The sequence below is a fragment of the Choloepus didactylus genome, chromosome 2, assembly GCF_015220235.1.
Source record: "Choloepus didactylus isolate mChoDid1 chromosome 2, mChoDid1.pri, whole genome shotgun sequence".
In the NCBI taxonomy this organism is placed as follows: domain Eukaryota; kingdom Metazoa; phylum Chordata; class Mammalia; order Pilosa; family Megalonychidae; genus Choloepus; species Choloepus didactylus.
Window position 1 is genome coordinate 233,161,099 of NC_051308.1, and position 22,806 is coordinate 233,183,904.

Below are 22,806 nucleotides of genomic sequence, written 5' to 3' on the forward strand. Positions count from 1 at the left end.
TCTAATTGAAGTCTGGACTCTTTTTTTAACAATTACTGTATACGCTAATACTGAAATTCATAGCTGCCAAGCTCTAGCTCTGAGTTTCAGGTGTCACACAGTTACCCAAAATTCCAGAGACTGACCAGGTTATGCACAAAGTGATCAGCATTTCAGAATCTGGAGATAGCCATTAGGAAATGGTTTCTAACGAAGCCACCAATGGCTGGGTGCCCATCTCCATGCTCACCCCTATTTTATATAACAAATCTCACTGAATTGTAATTGTCTGGCTACCTGCTCATCTCCACCATTAGAGGGTAAACTTAGTGAAGGCTGTGTTGTCTGCACCTGCCTTGCACTCCTGGTGCCTGGCACCTGACACATAGTAAGTGCTCCATACATATTTTTGAATGAATGAATGAATGAATGAGTGACACTTTTGCCAGTCATCTTTTAAATCACCTCAGTTCATTCACCAGCCATCCCAATTTGCCCTGGACTGAGAGGCTTCTTGGGACGCAGGACCCTCAGTGCTAAAACCTAGACTGTCCTCGGCAAACTGCACTGTCAGACAGAAATGTCTGTCCAACCACTGAGCAACAGAGATGAGTGATATGACAAGTTTCCAGAAAACAGGGGTTAATGGAAATGTTTTGGTAATGGATGGTGGTGACAGTAGCACATGGTGAACATAATTAACAGCACCGAAATATATATATCTGAATATGATTAAAAGGGGAAATGTTAGACTGTATATATGGTAACAGAATAAAAATTTTAAAATCCATGGAACCACACTACACAATGACCCTAATTTAAACCATGGACTTTAATTAATAGTACAATTATAAAAAGGTGCTATTTTTATATTTTTACATTAATCATCTATTGTAACAAATGTCCCACACCAATGCAAGGTGTTGGTGGTGGGGTGATAAATGGAGATCCTGGGTTTTACGCATGATTGCTCTGTAAATCCATAACGTCTCTAACAAAGGAAGAAAAATAAATCAAGACAAGAGTTGGTTTGGATGGCTCCGCCCCCTCTAGGTCTGCTCCGCCCCATTCCTTAGTCCCCGCCCCCTTCGGACCATCCTTCCCTCTCAGATTCTTCCCCCTTCCCGGGAAAAGGTCACCTTAGTAACACGAGGGACAGGCGTCCAAATGAGCATTGCGCTGGTGTCGTCCGCAACCTGCGCACGCTCGCTTGGCTTTCTCCGCTTTACCGCCTCCAACTGGGAGGAAACCGGAAGTCGCCTTCTACTCAGTGGTTTCCTAGGCGGCTAGGCAGGGTCCATGATGGATGTTGGCTCGGCGCTGCGGTGTTCGAACGGGACGCGGGGGAGGGAGCGGAGAGCGGACCCTCAGGGTTAAAGGGTGGGGCTCTACGTCAGAAACCAAGATGGCGGCGGTGATCGCAAGTCTCCTTGAGGCGCCGGTTCCCGGTATCCACCCTTGGCGGAGCCTGCCTGCAGGTGAGCCCCAAGGCTCTGGGGAAGAGGGAAAGCATGAAGGTCATGGAGACTCCCCTGGAGCTGAAGGAGCCGCGAGGAGAGCTGAGTACGGGGCGAGTCCTCTGGGAGGGTAGGAATCCCTCACATCTGCGCAGTGATTCGGTTTTGACTTGGAGCATGCCTTCCTTTAGGTTTCAGAACCTTGCAGCAAGCAGCCTGTGAGCTGGTGATGCGAAAACGGCTTTTTAGAGATTAAGAAAAAAAGTCCCTAGAGGGAACTTTAATTGCCCAAGGTCAAATGCCGTAGTGATTGGACTACTGGATCCAGACTTTGAACCCAAACATTTGGGTTCCAAGCACTTTTCATGCCTTCAGTTCTTTCACCTCTGTGGAAGAGGGGACCATCGAGAGCCTGAGGGATGGGATCTGGGAAGCGAGGTCACTGTCTTCCGGGGTGCCAGGTAGGACTCGGTTTTTTAAAGAAGGACTGGACTGGGATTGGTAGAGGAAAAGATGGGTTACTTGTGGGGACAAGGCAGGGGAAGGGAGAAATGGAAGGAAATCCGCTTAGCATCCTGAGGATCCGAATTTCTCCCCCAGTGAATGGACTGCGGGAGAGAAACTGGATTCCTTAGAGCAGAGTCACCCACGGTTTACACTGGTATTCTCTCAGTGTCCCTGTCTGTAAAGCGGGTATAATAATTATTACCGTTCCCATGTTGGCATGGAAACACGTAGATGCAGAGTTTTGGCGCAGTTCTTGCTTATATCATTCAGTGTGCATTGATAGGTTTTCCCATATCCCTTGTCTTGTCTGGGAGCTACACTCTAATCTGCATTCCTCCATTTAGAAGGGGAGGGAAAGTGACATGGCATACATGGGGACTAAGGATTTACAAACCCTTTGAAGTATACCACCTCCTCTTAGCTCCTCAGCAGCCCCTATAAGGTAGGCAAGCTAGAATTCTTACCTCCTTTTTAGAGATTCAAAAACTGAGGCCCCAGAAAGAAACTTTTTACTTGCTCAAAATATCACAACAAATAATTGGTAGATTCAGGACCAAACTTCTTGGCATATGCATAACATAGCCCTCTAGTCCTAGCTCTCTCCAACATGCTGTGTGAGCTTGGGTAAGTCAATCACTGTTCTCATCAGTCTTTCTGAAAAGAGGAGATGGGAAAGAGCACTGCCTACCAGAGCCTAAAGCTGATGTCCTCTGAGCATTAATGTTCGAACACCTTGTTTACTAGTTCATTTTATAGTTGCTGAGCAAGCCTTCATGCGAGCCTCCCTAATGAGAGTGAGTTCTAAAGCTCAGGCCCCTCTTCCAAGAATAAAGTGTGGAGAAATCTAGTTTCTTAGATCAGTATTATAATTCCAGGCAAGGCCAGTTCAGAGTTTCCTGAGGGCAACAGAATTAGAAGTATCCTCCACTTTGTAGCAATGTGTTTCATACCCAACAAAAAGCCACCTCAATCTCTCCAATATTAAGGTTGATGTGTTACTTGTGGGTAGTAATTCAGGTTCCTAGGAACTAGGACACTAAAATTTTTTTTCTGAATTCCTTTTATGTATATAATCTGAGCCACAATTTGCTTTTTAAGTGTTTAAATTTTTAAATTTAAGTATATTAATTGTTGTTTGTATTGCCTCATTTCTTCATCTTGACTATGAACTCCTCAGGGCGAAGTCCACCTGCTTACTCTTGTGTATCTGTTTACTCCTGGCACTGACAGGGCTTAGGATACCTAGCTGCCAATCAGAATAATACAAGCACGTTGATGTTACCAGTGTTGAAGCAAAGCAGAAATTATTTTCTAGGAGCTTGAGCCTCCATTTATCTTAAGAAGTAGATATTAATACCAACCATTGCCTTTTCAGAGGAGGAAATAGAATCAGCGATTAAGTCTTTGCTGAAGCAAACACAGCCAGTAAGTGGTAGAGCTTGGATTTGAACTTAGGTCCTCCATACTCCAGCGCTTCAATTCTAATTGGTACTTATGCCACTCACATTTCAGAAACAGCCTTGCACTTTCTCTTTCAGCCAGGCTTATCTTCCTGTGAATACCCTTGCCTTCTCCTGTCCATTCTTCACCTTTCTCTCCCTTTTCTCCCAATCTATATCTGCCTGTAAGCCCTGCTCCCTAAGAAGAGCTGCTCTAGAGAAACAACAACATGCCTTCGGCATAAGCCAGAATTCCCCTTCTCATCCTCCTCACTTGTCAGGAGATGTCCAGTTGTGTTATCTGCTTCCTTCCTTATTACAAACTTTGAGGTTTATACTTATCCAAGATATTTAGAAGTGTTTCTTCTCTGCCCTGGATACTCATTAACTTGTAGAATGAGTTTAGAGATGTTGGGAGGACTCTCCTCTATTGGGTTCATAGTATAAAGTTCTGGACAAGCAACAAGGGAAAGGAAAAAAACTCAAAATTTTGCCACCTTACCTGCCCCTGCTCCAATTCTCTTTCCTTCCTATTACAGTGGGAGAACTAGATTCTGTTCCTCTGACCAACCATTCATTGTGCACTAGATCACATCGTTCTTCTCACTTATTCAAGCACAACTGTCTAGTAAATTCCCCCCTCCCTCCATTATCAGTTTTTCTTTCCTCGAGTCTTATCATCAGACACAAGCTTGCTGTAATTTCTCCCATCTTGAAAAAAGAAACCGTAATATCCAGTTACCATCCCATTTCTCTACTCGTCTAAGAAAACTTCTCAGAGATGTCTATACCATGATTTTTTAAGTTTTAAACAAATGTTTTTAAAGAGATGTCTAAATTCACACTCCCAAAATTCATCTCCCATTTTCTCTCTCCCTATTCCATTCCATTCAGGTTTTCACCCTCATCATTCACTAAATTGCTCTTGTTTTGTTAAATCCCATGCTCAGTTCTCATAATTTCTCTCTAAAGCATTCGTTATTGTTCAAGTCCCTCCTCAGAAACTTTTTTCTGTCATTCCAGGACATTCTAGTGTCTAGATTTTCCTTTTCCCCCTCTCTCTTTCTCTCTATCTCTCTCTCTCTCTCTCTCTCTCCGCTCTCTCTCTCTCTCTCTCTCCCTCTCTCCCACTCTCCCTCTCTCCCTCTCTCCCTCTCTCCCCTTCCCATGCCTCCCTCTCTCTCCCCCTCATCTCCTCAACATCTAAACATTGGGGCTCAGTCCTTAGGCCTTTTCTCTTTTGAAACTCATTCCCTTGGGCTTTACCTGTATATGCTAATAACTCTCAAATTTGTGTCTCCAGCCCAGACCGTACCCCAGATCTCCAGGATCAGATGGCCACCCAGTCACATTCAACAAATCTCCACACGAATGTCTAATACACATCTTGCCCAAAACCAAAATTCTGACACCCCACCTCACCTGCCCCCTTGCTCCAGTCTCCACACACCAACTTTCTCCTCTGATCTCAGTTGATGGCAACTCCATTCATTGTTCATGTTGGTCAGGGCAAACAAATTGGAGTCTTCCTTGACTCATTCTTTCACTTCTGTGAGCAGATCCTCTCTATCTTAAAATGTTTCTAAACACTGACTACTTCTAACTACCTCTGCAGCTACCAACCTGATTCAAACCATCATTTCTTAGCTGAGTGGTACAATTACTTCTTACCTGGTCCTTGCTTTTGTCTGTGTACTTCTACAGTGAAAACAGTAACCTAGAATGATCCTTTCAAAGCTTAAGTCTCATTAAGTCAGTCATTATGTGGTTTCCCATCTTAGGGTAAAAGGCCAACTCCTTACTCTCCCATTGTCTTCCTGATTTCATCTCCTGTTCTGTCCCCTTCACTCACTCCATTCTCACTGCTCTGATCTTGTTCCTCAGACCCCTCCCACCTCAAAGTCCTTGCACTCATTGTCCCCTCTGCATGATTTGCTCTTCCTGTAGACACCTGTATGGCTTGCTTCCCCACTTCCTTCAGATCTTTGCACTTCTTAAGTGAAGTCTTCCTTGGCCACGCCATTCAGAATTGTAGTATACCCACTGCTGAGACCCTTCCTTCTTTTCCCTTTATGACACTTTTTGTCACCTGACATACTATGTGTGTCTCTCCCCCAGTCACTGTAAGCTTCACAAGGGTTGGAATGTTTGTCTGTTTTGTATTTTATCCACAGAAAATGTTTCCCTCTCTCGACTGTATCGATGTCAGTATTCTGGTTGTGATATTGTACTGTGGTTTTGCAAGCCGTAGCCATTGGAGGAAACTGGTTTAAGGGTACATGGGATCTCTGTATTATTTCTTACAAGTGCATGTGAATCTACAATTATTTCAAAGTAAAGAGTTAAAAAAAATGAACTATAGATATGCACAACAACATAAATGAACTCAGCATTATGCTGAGTGAAAGAAGCTAGCCACAAGACTACATTCTGTATGAGTTCATTTACATGAAATTTATAAAAGGTAAATCTGTAGTGATAGAAAACACAGGGGATGGTGAGGGGGGTAGAGAGAGGGGATTGAGTTCATAGGGGCACAGCAGAACTTTTTGAATGGAAATGTTCTGTTGTTGTAATTGTCATAATTGTGATAGTGGTTAGAAAACTTTGTCAACACTATCAGATTAAACACTTAAAATTTTTGAATTTCATTGTAGTAAATTATACCTCAATAAAACTAACAAAAAAAAAGTGGGGGGTTATTAAAGCAAGCGGTGGTTGCTGGAATCTTTCCTCTTTTCACTGCCTCTTAGATACCACAAGGTGGCATTAGCCACATTCATTTTACAAAATGGGGTCCCTAGTGAAAAATACCCATTTATAGGAATGACTTACCTTTTGTTAATAAGTTTAGCCAGCTTGGTGACAAGATAATTCACAGTTTTCGTCTTTACCTTCGCTTTTATTTTCTTTAGTCTACTAATAACCGGTATTTACATTTTTTCAGCTTTACTTGGTTTGGGATGCTTTTTACCAGCGAGTAACAAATACCATTGCATTTCTTGTGATTAGCCTTCAGTGTTATTACCACCTTTAACAGTTTCAAGAGAATTAGCTGGCCTGGAATATAGTCTAAATTTTTCTGTATACATTTGAGTGTTCAGCCTATACTTGCTATTTAGACTGACAAGTTTCTCCCATCCTGTCCCCCTAGTAGAAGCTCAACAGGTCTTGATACAGTCTTGCCTTGTTTCATCTGCTTAAACTGGAAAGGGCTTCAAGAACTATGGAATAGGGAAGTTTAGCTGCTGATTTATCATTAAAAGTAAATGCCATACACAGAGGGGTGTTTTTGCTTTGTTTATGGCGTGACCTAAGTTGCACTATTCAGTTAAGATGCATTTAATGTAAACCACATTTTTATGTTAGTCTAATGCTCAGTATTTGCTCTTTTCTTCTGTCTTTTTTTTAAGTTTTCAATTCTTAGTGTTTTTTTAATGCAATTTTATTGAAATATAGTCACATAACATACAGTCCTTCAAAGTGTACAATCAGTTCTCTTCTTTTTTTTAACCATGGATTGAATTGCTGTATGCAGAGGCCTCCACAAGGTATTCTGGGGGATGTAAAGTATAACCTGTTCCATGCCCCTAAGGACTATAGGACCTAATTAAAGAGACGATAACACCAAGAAGAGACCTGAGAATATTCATGAATAAGCAGGATAGTACCAGACCGGGGGCTCTGGAGCCAGGCAGACTTGGGTTCCCATCCTGACTCCTCTCCTCACCAGCTCTTTAGTAGTGGGTTCATTGCTTTGTCTCCGAGTCTCATTTTTCTCTTCTATAAAATGAAAATTCAGTGCAGTAATTAAAACATTTGATGCATTGCCTAGTAGTAATAAGTGGCTTTAAAAATGAGGATGAATTTAAATATAAAACTTTTGAACAACAGTACTCTTTTTTACAAACATTCTTAGAGGGGAAGCTGTTCCAGTTGAAGGAGGGAGGGGAGACCGAGGCCACCCACTTAGCCTGTCTTCTCACGGCAACCCCCTTGATGGCCCTCCAGGATGCCCTGGCTCACCATATGAAACCCACTGGCGGAGACTGTCAGTGCTCCAGTGATGGGTAGAATCATCATAGAAAGCAGTACTCAGATATTTGTTAGTTCCCTCAACTCTTTTATGTTCAGATATGGTATTTATCTTGTTTCCTGCTCTAGTCTTAAAAACACCCCTGTCTCTTGTTTTGACATCTGCAGTAGTTTTTCAACTGATTTCTCTAGTTCTAGTCTGACTGTTCTCCCTTTGTAACTTGAAGAGATCTTTTTCAAAAATAAAAATAATGTCACTCCCCTGATTATAATTTTTCAATAGCTTCTAACTTAACTTCCAAGTCTTTTTTATTTCCTCCCTCTGCCACTCCTTCATCCTTACTTAAGCAACCCTGCCTCAAACTGGACTTCTTTTAGTCCCTCACAGATGCACTGTGTTCTCTCCACTCCAGGCCTTTCCACATACTAGTCCCTTAGCCTGTAAATACTCCTTTCCCCTTTCCCTTAATCCCTGTTTATCAAGCCTCAGTTTAAATACATTTGCTAGGGCCTTCCCTGACCTCCTCTATTAGTTTTAAGTCTCTGCTGTATTCATCCAGGGCACCCTGTACTTTCCCATCAATAAATATCACTCTACACTTTTTTGTGTGAATAATTAATTTCTCTCTTGCTCACTACAAAGGAAGTGCTTTAAGGGCAAAGACTTTTGTCTATTAAGTGCTGTATTTTGAGCTTTGGCACCATGTCTGGCCATCTGATAGGTGTTTGCTGTTTGTTGGATATTGGGTGACTGCCTTTCCTGAGAAGACTGTCTGTCAGTGTTGTGTGGGTTTGTATCTCATATAGTAGTTCATAGTGTCAGCTAAACAGAGGCTTTATCTTGCATTTTTAATACTTTTTTTCCTTCCTGTGAATTTTTTAAACTTCCAGGCTTGCCGTGGGGCCCAGACAGCTGCAGCCACAACTCCCCGCATCAAGAAATTTGCCATCTACCGATGGGATCCAGACAAGGCTGGGGATAAACCTCACATGCAGACTTTTGAAATTGATCTGAATAAGTGAGTATCTCTAGGAATGCCAGCCATTTGACAAATGAAGGTGAGCTCTGATCTGATTCAGGAAACATACTTTTCCCAGCCATGAAAGAGTTAAAAATCAGCATTGGTATCTATTTTTAAAACAAGAATGAATTGGGTACCTGATTCGGATAAATAATACGAAGAAAAATAACCTTCGTAAAATTCCTTTTCTTCCCCCGCATGAAATTATGACATATTTCTCGGAATACTGGTAGAGCTGGCTTTACACATAGTTTTTGACATCATTTAGCACATTACCAATTTTAAAATGCTAAATGTTTTGATGTACATTTTATATATCTGGACCTATGTATTTTTTATTGCTGCAGTAACAAATTACCACAAACTGAGTGGCTTAAAACAACTCCGATTTATTGTTTTACACATCTGTAGGTCAGAAGTCTGGTGTAGGTCTCATGGGACTAAAATCAAGGTGTGTCAGCAGGCTGCGTTCCTTTCTGGAGACTCTAGGGGAGAATCTGTTTTCTGCTCATGCAGGTTGTTGGCAGAATTCATTCCTTGATCTTGTAGAATTTAGGTCCCCATTTTCTTGCTAACGGTGACCTGAAGGCTGTTCCAAGCTTTTAGCGGCTGCTGCATTGGTACATGGTCTTCACAGCCAACCACAACAGTTGAATCCTTCTTCATATCACTTCACTCTGAACCACTCTTCCATTTTTTAGGACTGGTGATTAGGTTGGACCCACTAGGATAATCTCCCTGTCTCCGGGTCTGTAGTCCGAATCACTTCTTTAAAGTCCCTTTTGTCATGTAAGGTAATAATATTCACACCTTAAAGGGGTTAGGACATGGGCATCTTGCGGGGGCGAGGGGATATTCTTCCTACCACAACCTATAATTCTAAGTTTTCATAATATTTGTGAGACATTATAGCTTTTTCTTGTGATAAGTAAATTGGTGGTGTTCATAGCTTCTGTACTTTAGAAAGCCTTTTTATTTATAATATTGCTAATTTAGCATCACAGTATTTAGCAGTAATACTTTTTTCCTAACAAGTGTGGAATTTGCGTTGCAGGGTATCCTTGAGAGTGGTCTCTAATTGTCTGTCCTCAGCCTTGACCTGTCCAGCAATTTTGTCAGCAACTTACATAAAGATATAAAAAGCATGCTTAGGAAATTTAAGCATGACAGAAGCCTGGAAGGATGGTTAACACAAAGTTTATAACAGTATGGGCAGACAGAAGTCTGCAGTCAAACCAGAATGAAGCTATTTTATCATGGCTAATCTGTGAGATCTCAGTTTGAGCTCTTAAAGTAGATGCTCACATATAAGAAAAAAAAGACTTAAAAATTTGATGGAAAGCACATGAAAAAGATCTGGGGACAAGGTTGGGGGAGTCATTGACCACTATCACACTAGGAGCCAGCAGTGTTAAAAACAAATATACGTATTAAACAATCAGTGAGTCAAAGAAGAAATCCCTAGGGAAATTAGGAAATATTTTGAGGTGAATGAAAATGAAAACACAACCTACCAGAACTTACAGGAAGCAGTGAAGGCAGTACTCAAAAGGAAATTTATAGCTCTAAATGCCTACAAATCAACATCCTAATATCACACCTAAAGAAACTAGAACTAGAAGAGCAAATTAAACCTAAAGTTTGTAGAAGAAAGGAAATAATAAAGGTTAGAGCAGAGATGAAATAGAAAATAGAGAAAAAAACAAAAGTTCTTATTTTGAAAAGATAAAGACAAACCTTTAGCCAACCTGACCAAAAAAAAAAAAAAAAGAAAGAAAAGATACAAATGACTAATATCAGGAGTGAAAGTGAGGACATTGCTACTGATCTTACAGAAATAAAAAGGATGACAAGAGGGTGCCATGAACAGTTTTGTGCCAACAAACTAGAAAACCTAGATGAAATGGACAAAATCCTAGAAACATACAAATTATCTAATATATCGAAAGACTTATAACAAGCAAAGAGAATGAATCAGTAATCAAAAACCTCCCAGCACACACTTAGAAAACTAGGAATAGGAAACTTCCTTAACATGATAAAGGGCTCTGTGAAAAACCCACAGCTAACATCATACTCAATGGTGAAAGTCTGAAAGCTTTTCCCTCTAAAATCAGGAACAAGGTGCCCACTGTCACCACTTTTATTCAACATCATACTGGAAGTTCTAGCCAGAGCAGTTAGACCATGTTGTAGTTTGCTAATGCTGCCAGAATGCAAAACACCAGAGATGGATTGGCTTTTATAAAAGGGGGTTTATTTGGTTACCCAGTTACAGTCTTAAGGCCATAAAGTGTCCAAGGTAACACATCAGCAATCAGGTACCTTCACTGGAGGATGGCCAATGGTGTCTGGAAAACCTCTTTTAGCTGGGAAGGCACGTGGCTGGAGTCTGCTCCAAAGTTCTGGTTTCAAAATGGCTTTCTCTCTGGATGTTCCTCTCTAGGCTGCAGTTCCTCAAAAATGTCACACTTAGTTGCACCTGGGATATTTGTCCTCTCTCAGCTTCTCCAGAGCAGAGTCTGCTTTCAACAGCCGTTTTCAAACTGTCTCTCGTCTGCAGCTCCTGTGCTTTCTTCCAAGTGTCTCTCTTGGCTGTAGCTCCTCTTCAAAAGTTCACTCTCAGCTGCACTGAGTTCCGTCTGCCCATCAGCTCATTTATATGGCCCTGAATGGATGGGGCCATGCCTCCTTGGAACTGTCTCATCAGATTTATCACCTACAGTTGGGTGGGGCACATTTCCATGCAAATCTAATCAGCACCAAAACGTCTGCCCCACAAGACTGCATCAAAGAATATGGCTTTTTCTGGGGGACATAATGCATTGAAACCAGCACAGACCAGAAAAAGAAATGAAAGGCATCCAGATTAGAAAGGAAGAAGTAAAAATTTCCATATTTGCAAGTGAAATGAAACTGTATACAAAAAAATCCTGAAAAATCCACAGCAAAGCTCTTAGAGCTAATAAATGAATTTGGCAGAGTTGCAGGGTACAAGATCAACATTCAAAAATCAGTAGTGTTTCTATACACTAGCAATGAAATCAAGAAAAAAAAATCATTTACAATAACAACTAAAAGAATCAAATATCTAGGAATAAATCCAACCAAGGATATAAAGGACTTGTATCCAGAAAACTACAAACATTGCTAAAATAAATCAGAGACATCCTAAATAAATAAAAGGACATTCCACGTTCATGGATTGGAAGACTAAATACTGTGAAGACATCAGTTCTACCTAAAGTGATTTTACAGATTTAATGCAGTCCCAGTCAAAATTCCAACAGCCTTCTTTGCAGAAATGGAAAAGCCAATCATCAAATTTATTTGGAAGGGTAAGGGGCACCGAATAGTCAAAGCCACCTTGAAAGAAAAGAATAAAGTTGAAGGACTCAAACTTCCCAGTCTCAAAACTTATAAAGCCATAGTAATCAAAACAGCAAGGTACTGGCACAAGACAGACATACAGACCAATGGAATTGAATTGAGAGCCCTCGTATTTATGGTCACCTGACTTTTGGCAAAGGGGCAAAGACCACTCAGTTGGGAAAGAATATCTTCTACAAATGGTGTTGGGAACACTGGATCTCCATTTGTAAAAAAAAAAAAAAAAAAAAATGAAGGTGGATCCCTACCCACGCCATGTGAAAAGATCAACTCAAAATGAATCAAAGACCTAAATATAAGAATCAGAACTGTAAAATTCCCAGAAGAAAATGTAGGGGAGCATCTTCAGGGTCTTGTATTAGGCAATGGTTTCTTAGACTTTACACCCAAAGCACAAGCAACAAAAAAAAAAATAAATGGGACTTCATCAAAATTTAAAACTTTCGTACCTCAAGGGACTTTATCATGTAAAATGACATCAAATAAATGACAAGTAAAATGTATAAAGTAAAATGACAACCTTTATAATGGAGAAAATATTTGAAAACCACATATTCCATCCATAAGGGTTTAATATCCAAAATATCCAAAATATATAAAGAAATCCTACAACTCAACAATAAAAAGACAACCCAATTTAAAAAGGAGCAAAAGACATGAGTAGACATTTTCCCAAAAAGGAAATACAAATGGCTAAAAAGCACATGAAAAGATGCTCAACATCACTTGCTATTAGGGGAAAGCAACTCAAAACCACAATGAGATATCATTTCACACCTACTAGAATGGCCACTATTAAACAGACAGAAAACTATGAGTGTTTGAGAGGATGTAGAGAAATAGGAATACTTATTCACTGCTGGTGGGAATGTAAAATGGTACAGCCACTGTGGAAGACAATTTGGTGCTTCCTCAGGAAGTTAAGTACAGAACTGCCATATGATCTCTCACTCCCACTAAGTATATACTCAGTAGAACTGAAAGCAAGGGCACAAACAGACATTTGCACACCAGTGTTCATAACTGCATTATTTACAATTGCCAAAAGATGGCAGTAACCCAAGTATGCATCAACCAATGAATGAATAAATGTAGTATATATTATCAGCTGTAAAAATGAAGACCTGATGCATGTGACAACATGGATGAACTTTGAGGACATTATGTTGAGTGAAATAAGCCAGACACAAAAGGACAAATATGGTGTGATCTCACTACTATGAACTAAATATAGTAAGCAAACTCATGGAGTTAATATCTAGAATACAGGTTACCAGAAGATAGAATGAGGGTAGAGAATGGGCCACTGATGCTTAATTTGTGCAGAATTTTTAAATAAAGTTGACTGTAAATGTTGGGAAATGGATAGAGGTGATGGTAGCACATTATTGTGAGTGTAGTTCGCTGAATCGTGTGTGATTGTGGTTGAAGGGGGAAGTTTAGGATCATGTATGTCACTGAAAGGAAAGCTAGAGAATGAAACAAGGGACTGTATAACACAGTGAACCCTGTTGGGTATGAAACTGGTTAATAGTACAAATACAAGAATGTTCTTCCATGAACTAGAACAAATATATGTCACTCTTACATACATTATAGAGTGGTATATGGGAAAAAATACACCTAAATCAAATAATGGACTATAATTAATAGTAATATTTTAATGTTCTTCCAGTTAATTGTTCTTTCAGTTGCAACAAAGGTGCCATACCGATGCTAAGTGTCATTGACAGCGGTGTGTAAGAGGCATGGGGTTTTTCTTCCTGGCGCTATGAAAATGTTCTAAAATTGATTATGGTGCTAAAAACACAACTGTGATTATGCTGAGAGCCACTGGTTGTACACTTTTGATGGATTATATCGTGTGTGAATAAAACTTTTAAAAAAAGAACTGTATCAAGAAATGTAGAACTAAAAAAAAAAACTGAAAAGAAGTTTTGGCGAGGATGCAGAGAAATAGGAACCCTTGTACATTGTTGGTGGAAATGTAAAATGGTGTAGCCACTTTGAAAAACAGTTTGGTGGTTCCACAGAAAGTTAAACAGAGTTTCCGTAGGACCCGGCAATTCTACTCCTAGATATATACCCAAAACAATTGAAAGCAGGGACTCAGAAAGGTATTTGTACACCAGTATTCATCGCAGCATTATTCACAACAGCCAAAAGGTAGAAGCAGCCTAAGTGTCCATACACAGATTAATGGATAAACAAAATGTCATCTATACACAGAATGTAATAGCTTTCAACTATAAGAAGAAATAAAGTGCTGATACATTTGCAACATGGATAAACCTTAAAGACATGTTGGGTGAAATAAAGCCAGACACAAAAGGACAAGTATTGTATGGTTTCTCTTACATGAAATACTTAGAATAAACAAATGCATAGAGATAACAGAATAGTGATTATTAGAGGTGGGGAGAGGATCAGAGTCAGGGGAGTTACTACTGAATGGGTGTGAGTTTTGGTTGGGGATGACGAAAATAGTCTGGAGAATGAATGTGGTGTAAGTTACACTGTATTGTTAATGTCCTTAATGTAAAAGATTTGTCCACTTAAAATCATTAAAATTATTTTTATATTATGTATACTTTACCATAACTAAAAATAAAATTAAAAACATCAATCTATGCATATGCAAAGTCATACAATCCTGGAATGCTTTAATAAAAGTATATTATTTCAATTATGAAAAGAAGTGGCCTTTCTGCACTCAGACTCTTAAGAGTTTGGAAAAATCGAGGAGAACATCTAGTCTCTTGTAGTTCAAAATGCTGTTGTATTGAGTCCTGTGTGTAGCAGTTTAAATGAGTTTTCAGCAGCGTAGAACCTGAAGTGCAAGATCCAAAAAAAAAGTGTATCTTAGGAGAAATTATGGATGATGTTTAGCCAACAGAAGAGAAGACTGACAGCAAATATATAAAGTGTATGGAAAAGAGAGTAGAAAGATCTAAGCTGTGTGCCTCTGGAGAAATGAGCCATAGATGGAAGTTACAAAGAGACAGAGAAGTTAAGAGTTTAATATGAGGAAGAGCTTTTAATAATTATCTGTTCAACAAGAGAATGCACTCTCTCTTAAGTAAAGATCTCCCTGTCCATAGAAGCATTCTAAATTTCACAATAGGATGTCAGATCCCTAGAGGTTTCTCAGGAGCTCCAAAGGGAGTAGGGGAGAGAAAGTCTAGTGAGTTAGGATCTAGCCTCCCACTGTGCCTCCCCACCCTCATGCGGCTAGGACTGTTCCAGGATCTGTTTTATTTGTAAATGAATAAGTATCTTATTTCATTTGAACAAAGGCTTCTTTAAAAAAGTTTGAAAACCACTAATACTCGAACTGCTTTTTTTTTTTTCTAACTTTCTGTCATATATGCAGAAGTAGTATTTGACAAAATTCAACACTTATTCGTGGTTTTTAAAAATAGTATTCTCTGAAAATTAAAAAAAGAAAGGAACTTCTTCGATCTGATAAAGAGCTTCTATGAAAAGCCAACTTCATATTTAATTATGAAATATTGCATGCTTTCCCCATAAGATCAGATACAATGTAAGGATGTCCCTTCTCCACATACCAGAGGCCCTCATCAGTGCATTCACAACAAAGTAAAGGAAATAAAAGGCATGAAGATTGGTCACGACCAGTAAAGGAAGTAAAAGTCATGAAGACTGGAAAACAGGAAATAAAACGGTCTCTAGTCATAGATAATATGATTATTTACCTAGAACATCCCAAGGAATTACAAAGCTACAAAACTATAATAAGTAAATTTAAAGCATGGTTACAGGATATGGCAATATACCAAAAAATCTATTTTTATATCATCAAACAGTTGAAAATTTTTTCATTTTATTTACGGTAGGATAAAAAAGCAAAATATGTATAAATTAACAAAAGAGGTGTAAGACATCCACACTGAAAATAACAGACACTACTGAGAAAAATTAATGAAGATCAAAATAAGTGGAAGGAAATACCCTGTGTTTATGCATTTAGAGGCTCACTATATGATAAGATGTCAGTTCTCCCCAAATTGACTTACAGGTACCACGTAATTCCCAGCAAAAGCCCAGCGGCTTTTTTTGGTAGAAATTTATAAGCTGATAAATTTATAAAATAGATGCGGAAATTCGAAATACCTTCGAAATCAAAATCCAAAATCTGTGGGCTTTACCTGATTCTGTGACTTACCATAAAACTGTGGTATTGGCCTAAGAACAGACAAACAGATCAGTGGGACAGAATTCAGAGCCCAAACACAGACCCACACTTATACAGTCATTTTAACTTTAGACAAAGCTGTCAAAGCAATTCAATGGGGAAAAGAAAATCTTTTCAACCAATGGTGCAGGAACAACTGGATGTCCCCATAGTAAAAAAATGAACTTTGACAACGATCTGACACTGTACACAAAAATTAATTCCAGGTGGGCATAGACAGATATAAAATCTAAGCTATAAAAATGCTGGGAGAATATCTTTGAGACTTTGAGGCAAGCCATAAAAGAAATGTTGGATAAATTATACTTCATCAAAATTAAAAATTTCTGTTCATCAAGAAAATAAGAAAACCAAAAGGCAGGCCACAGACAGGGAGAAAATATTCACAAAACATATAACTGATAAACATCTAGTAACCAGACTATGTGAAGAACCCCTACAACTCTCTAATTCAAAAATAATAATAATAAGGGATATATTAGTTTCTTATTGCTGCTTTAAGGGTTTACCACAAACTTAGTGGTTTAAAACAACCCATATTTCTTTTCTTAGAATTCTGGAGGTCAGAAGTCCAAAATCAGCCTTACTGGGCTAAAGTCAAGGTGTCAGCAGGGCTGGTTCCTTCTGGAGATTCTGAGGAGAGAATCTGTTTCTTTACCTCTTTCAGCTTCTAAGGGCCACTTCTAATTATTGTTGAACGCAAAAAGCAAAATGCCATTATATGTTTATATTGCATAGGAAAATAGCGTGGAAAAATGCATACTGAATTCTTAATAGTGTCTACCTATTATAAAATGTAGAAGAGATGGTTTAAAGGGAAGGCTTTTACTTTTTAACTTGAAATTTTAATTTGAAAATTTTGTAAGTTGCAAATATTAACTTTTGTAACATAAAAAATAAAAATAAAGATATATTTGTAATAATTTAAAATGTGCTAGGGCAAGAATAGACATCATTAGAATAAAATAAATTCAGTAGACCTCACTTTATTTAAGATTCTAGTATCGACCACAGGAGGGAAGTATTACAATTCAAAAGCCAAAAAGGGTTTAGTCAGTCAGTGATTTAAGATGACTGGTTACCATTTTTTCTCAGTTTGGGGAGCAAAATTTTAAAATAAAAAACCCACACAAATTGAAAGAATTCATCAAACCTCAGGAAGGGGAGTGGTTTTTGGTTTAAAAATGATTAACGATATAAAGAAACAAACAAGTAATCACATTTAACAATGTAAACATTTAAATTTTAGGTATATTTTTTAAATTCCATTCCCAGAATTAGAAGTCATATAGCCAACTGCTGGGGAGTGGGGTGGGGAACAGGATTAGAAGGCTCTTATTTTTGAAAAAAAAAAAAAAAATTTCCCAAAGAACCCAATAAGCAGGCAAAGAACATGGATAGGCTGACTCGAGAGTTATTGTGGTAGAAGGTAAACTCACTGCAAGCAGGGATTTTCACCTGTTTTGTTTGCTGGTGTCTCCCTGGTGCCTAGAAGAGAACCTGGCACGTAGTCGACTTTCAATAAATAGTTGGTGACTAAAGAAAGATACAGAAAGGAATGGGTTTAGGCTTGGTGGCCAGGAAGTGGATTTGTTGGGCACTTCTCTGTGTGCCAGGCACCATAAAAATGGCATGCTTTATTTAATCTTCACAGTAATCCTCTGGCATAATATTTTTTTTAAATTCAGTTTTATTGAGATATATTCACATACCTTACAGTCATCCACAGTATACATTCACAGTATCATCATATGGTGTGCATTCATCACCACAATTTCTGAACATTTTCCTTACTCTAAAAAGTAAAAAAATAAAAGTAAAAAAGAACACCTAAAGCATTGCACCCCCCCATCCCACTCTATTTTTCATTTAATTTTTGTCCCTATTTTTCTACTCATCTGTCCATACACTGGATAAAGGGAGTGTGAGCCACAGGTTTTCACAATCACACCATCACACAGTGTAAGCTACCTAGTTATACAATTGCCTTCAAGAATCAAGGCTGCTGGGTTGTAGTTCAAAAGTTACAGATATTTTCTTCTAGCTATTCCAATACACTAAAAACTAAAAAGGGGTATCTATATAGTGCATTAAGAATGCCCTCCAGAGTGACCTCTTGACTGCATTTGAAATCTCTCAGCCACTGAAACTATTTTGTTTCATTTTGCTTCCCCCTTTTGGTCAAGATTTTCTCAGTCTCACGATGCTGGGTCCAGGCTCATCCCCAGGAGTCATGTCCCACATTGCCAACGAGATTTACACCCCTAGGAGTTACGTCCCATGTAGCGGGGAGGGCAGTGTCTAGAATTATATTAACAACCCTTTACAGGTAGAGAAACAGGCTCAGAGAGACCGTGTAATTTCCGTAGAATCACAGTCTCTACATGATGGTAATAAACTAAGATTCACACAGCAGGCACTGCTCCAAGTGTCTCGTGTATTAACTCTACTCCAGCAGCCCTATGAGATGTAGGTGCTGCTCTCTGTTGCTTTATAGATGAGGAAAGGAGGCAGAGAAAAAAATAACTCACCTTAAACTGTTAAGTGGGTGAGCCGGGATTCAGGCCCCGCTCTTGGACACCAGAGCCTATGCCCTTGCCGCCACACTACTGTCCCCATATGCACCAGGACGCTCAGTGGTTTGGGTTAGGGGACTGTGGTGATTTATTTTCTTTTATTCTCTGTACCACATTTTCTGTAACTATTATGTATTATTTATTCTTAAATAAATAACAATCATTTGAAGCTATTTATTGTCTAGATCCTACAGATCAAATTTGAAATAAATTATTTGGAAAAACTTTGCAGGGAGCTTTAAAAGAAAAAAATAAAAGCTTCCAGTATGTGGAAGTTGTTTCCTAACCTGAATACCTCTCTACCACTTTAGTTTTCCATTTCTTAAAAAATGTTTATGCGGTGTGGTCATCAAAATAGAAATATGCAGTACTTAAAATTTATAAGAATGTGCAAAAATAAGACCATGGAAACATTCTGAAAGTGACCTGAGAAGGCCAAGTGGATGAGAGAAGCAGCTGATATATCCAGATGTCTCAGAACATATTGTGATAAAATGCAGGGAAGGTGAACTTCACATGTATACGACTGGGTTCTTTTCTTTGTCAGATGTGGCCCTATGGTACTGGATGCTTTAATCAAGATAAAAAATGAAATGGATGCTTCCTTGACCTTCCGAAGATCATGCAGAGAAGGTAAGCATTTCCTTTAGGCTCAGGACACTTATGTTCTGGTTCTCAAAAGAGGCTGGGCTGGACCAAACTGATGGAGACCCTTGGAGAATAGCTGCAGGTGGTCTACCAGATGCTTCACACTTCCTTTTCTTTGGTAATTGGGTCCAAAATTTAAACCCTGGTGCAAGTTCCAGTTTCTGAGTTTACTTCCCTCAGGTACTTTGACTTTCTTTTACATGGTTATGGCTTCATGGTCCCAGCAAGCTGCTGCACTACTCAAGGAGTAGCTTGCACATGTTAGCTGGCTGCCCTCTGCACTACTGAGCTCATTTATTGGGGGAGCAGTAGAGTTTCTAGCTGATGCATGTGCGCACATAAACCCGTGCCATAGGGAGGATGAGTGTGTTCCCACCAGCTCCCACCATTATGTGTGCACAGAGCAGGTGCTCAGCAGATAGGTTGTGGATTGGTTGGGACAGGGTTTCCCATGATGTGGTTACATGTGCTGCTGGTGCTGCATGATGTGGTTTAAGGAGGTGTGCAGACCAACATTTACTAGTCTATTAGCTATGTATTTTTTTATATGAATTTAAGTAAAAAACAAGTTGATTTAAAGAAAAATCCTAAATATCGCTCATGTGGTACTCAGAGGTGGCAAAATCACGAAGAGGTACCATAAAGATTGAACGGCAGTGATGGCCACGGAACACAGACTATGTGGCAGGCTGTATTCTGTGCACTTGACATGTGGTAGGTAGCTGCTATTATTTACCTTCAGTGTTTAGATGAGGAAACTGAGGCCCTGAGAGATTAAGTGACTTCCACAGAGACATATAGGTAGTGAGTTAGAGAACCAGGAATCAACCAAATAGTCTAATTGCAGAGCTGCACTCGAAGACACTGTCCCTCTGCTGACTGAGCTTGGAAAACCTAGAATAAAACAAAAGCCAAGATTAACTTGTTCTGCCAAGGGCCATAGGAAAACTTTCTGCCCAAAATTACCAGCCAAAAAGGAAAAAGTCACTGTAGATAGCGGCCCATCACTTTTTATCTATTCTGCTGTACATTTCAAGCATTAAAGTCTTTCTTCTGTTACATCTGTTTCAACTCAGCTGATCTTACATGAATGGATTTAGTGTGACAAATGCTGCAGGATGTTATAAAAGTAGTATCTTTTACTGAGTCCTCCTGTTCAGGGAACATTCTGCTGTAATTGACCACCAATCTTCCCCTGTAAGTCCTGGTAACACAGTAAATACAAATGTTTTTCAATAAAATTTCTGTTGTAAAACTTTTAGGGCCAAAAAAATAAGCTGTGGCCCATCTGTACTAAAAAAAAAAAAAAAAAAAGAGGCAGGATTTTATTAATTGCCACTCCCTTTTGTTCCCTTATTGTTTATTTTCTTAAGAGAATTTCTGAGGAAGCCATTTTAGGAGAAGATTCATTGGATTTATGTTTTAAATCTTAGTCCATTTCTTTTAAAAGGGCCTACTGCTCTGATTGGATGCCAGGGGTACATATTTATTGATAATATTCAGTCTCTTGGGGAACTTGAGTATTTGCTTAAGATACCTTTGTGTTCTCTTACACTCTTGTTAAGATTTATAGAAGGGAAGTGCGAATGATCTTATAAAAGTGCTACGCCAATGCAAGTTGCAAAAGAAATCACATTTCTCTGTCCTTCAGAAAACAGCTTCAGAGAAATGGGTTCCTGGGGTTCACACTGCAGAGTCATTTTTTTTAACTCTGAAAATACCTGGGAAATAAGTTCAGGCCAAGAAAATTTTCATTTCAGGGTCCATGATCATCACCTTATTTTTTTTGTTGTTTTGTTTTGTTTTCAGTGTCTTTTAGTTCATTCTTACCCCCCTTGGAAAGTTAGTGCCATTCAACTCATGTGGGTTCCATATCCCTGGGACACTGCCTGGCACTGCTGCTTAGCTTGGAGAGGCAATAGAATAAGAGCTATCTCATGATAATTGTATCAAGGCCTATAAAGGTTGCAAACACTGCAGTAACTCCATTCAAAAATTAGGGTAGACTCCATGGTTTAAGAACAGTCCTCTATAAGATAGCCCTTCAGGCACCAGTTGCAAGTTTGGGGGGCCCAGGCCACCCGCACATCTAACCAGATACAAATTTGAGGATTCTCACCACCCCCTCTGGTTCAGTAATGCATTGCAGAATGTCTCACAAAACTCACTGAAAGTGCTTTACTTAAACATTAATAGTTTGATTATAATAAAAGGATACAAATAAGAAGTCAAAGAGATGCAAAGGGTGAGGGCTGAGAGGGTCTCAAACACAAGCTGCTGTGTCCTCCATGTGGAGTCAAAATGCATCATCCTCTCAGCATTTATCAATCATGGAAACACTGAGCTTCAATTGTCCCAAGTTTATATAGATTTCATCTCACAAGCATCATAGATGAGTCATTGACCACGTGATTGAATTCAACCCCAGCCCTCTACCCTCACAGACATTGGGGAGGTCAGGCTGACATGTCTTGACTCAGAGCTCCAACCCCCTAATCACATGGTTGTCTTTCTGGTGTGCCACCCCCTACCCTAAGGCTGCAGGTGTGGTTCGGGGCCCACCATGAGCAACAGAAACACTCCCGTCACAGGAAATCCCAAGGATGTAGAGTTTACCTTCCCAGGAACTGGGGACAAAAACCAGTCCAGTTTGTATTATTCTATAAGGCCACAACCTTAAGATGACCAAGAGAATGTTGATTTGTTTTTGACTATTCTGTCAGTTAGTGTTTGAGTTCAGATGACAGTGGCTGTTAAAAAAAAAAAAAAAAAGGCCAATTTTTCTTTCACAACACTTGAAGTGCAGAGCTAGAACTGGAGTGGGAGCCCCCTGGTGCTAGCAGTGCCATAGCCTTTCCTTCTCCAGTGCCATCTTTAGCATGTTGCTTCCAACCTCAAGGTGGCCTCATGGTCACAGAATTGTTTTTGGAGCTCCAGCTGTTACTTCTACATGCTAGGCAGGAGGAAGGCAGAAAGAAAAAAAGGCAATGGGCACTGTTGCCAGAGGTTGTCCCATGTCACTGCTGCCCTGATGGTAATGACAATCCAGAAGAAAGAATTTGAAGTTGGACTGAATCTGAATGTGTTAAATGTGTTTTTTCTCTCTTTCAGGTATCTGTGGCTCTTGTGCAATGAACATCAATGGAAACAACACTCTAGCTTGCACCCAAAAGATTGACACCAACCTCAATAAAGTCTCAAAAATCTACCCCCTTCCACATATGTATGTGATAAAGGATCTTGTTCCTGTGAGTCTCTGCACCTCTCTTTTTCAACGTGTGTTTGTTCCTGTGTGTGTGATGCTATTAGTTCTTTAGGGCAGGCTTTTTTGAGTATTTAAAGCTATTTTCTAGTCAGGAGATAGGAAAATCTGATGGGGCTATCTCCCTATATCATGGCCAGAATAAAACCACAGCGTCATTCAGAACACGAAAATCCTCAGATCTGAGACAGCGTGGCCTGAGTTTAAAGAATCTAAAGAGCGAAGATAAACAGGCCTAAAAGATCCTTCAGCAGCTCATTTGATGAGGTCTATTT

At 39.4% G+C, this 22,806-nt stretch overlaps 1 protein-coding gene across 1 annotated transcript in view; it reads left to right on the forward strand.

The window, feature by feature from the left end:
* The first annotated feature begins 1,384 nt into the window (after positions 1-1,384).
* SDHB (succinate dehydrogenase complex iron sulfur subunit B) overlaps positions 1,385-22,806 on the forward strand; it is a 29,710-nt gene continuing 8,288 nt past the window's right edge. The window contains 5 exon segments of the mRNA XM_037828384.1: positions 1,385-1,402; positions 1,404-1,457; positions 8,309-8,436; positions 19,169-19,254; positions 22,381-22,517. Of these exon segments, the coding sequence (XP_037684312.1) occupies positions 1,385-1,402; positions 1,404-1,457; positions 8,309-8,436; positions 19,169-19,254; positions 22,381-22,517 (423 nt within the window).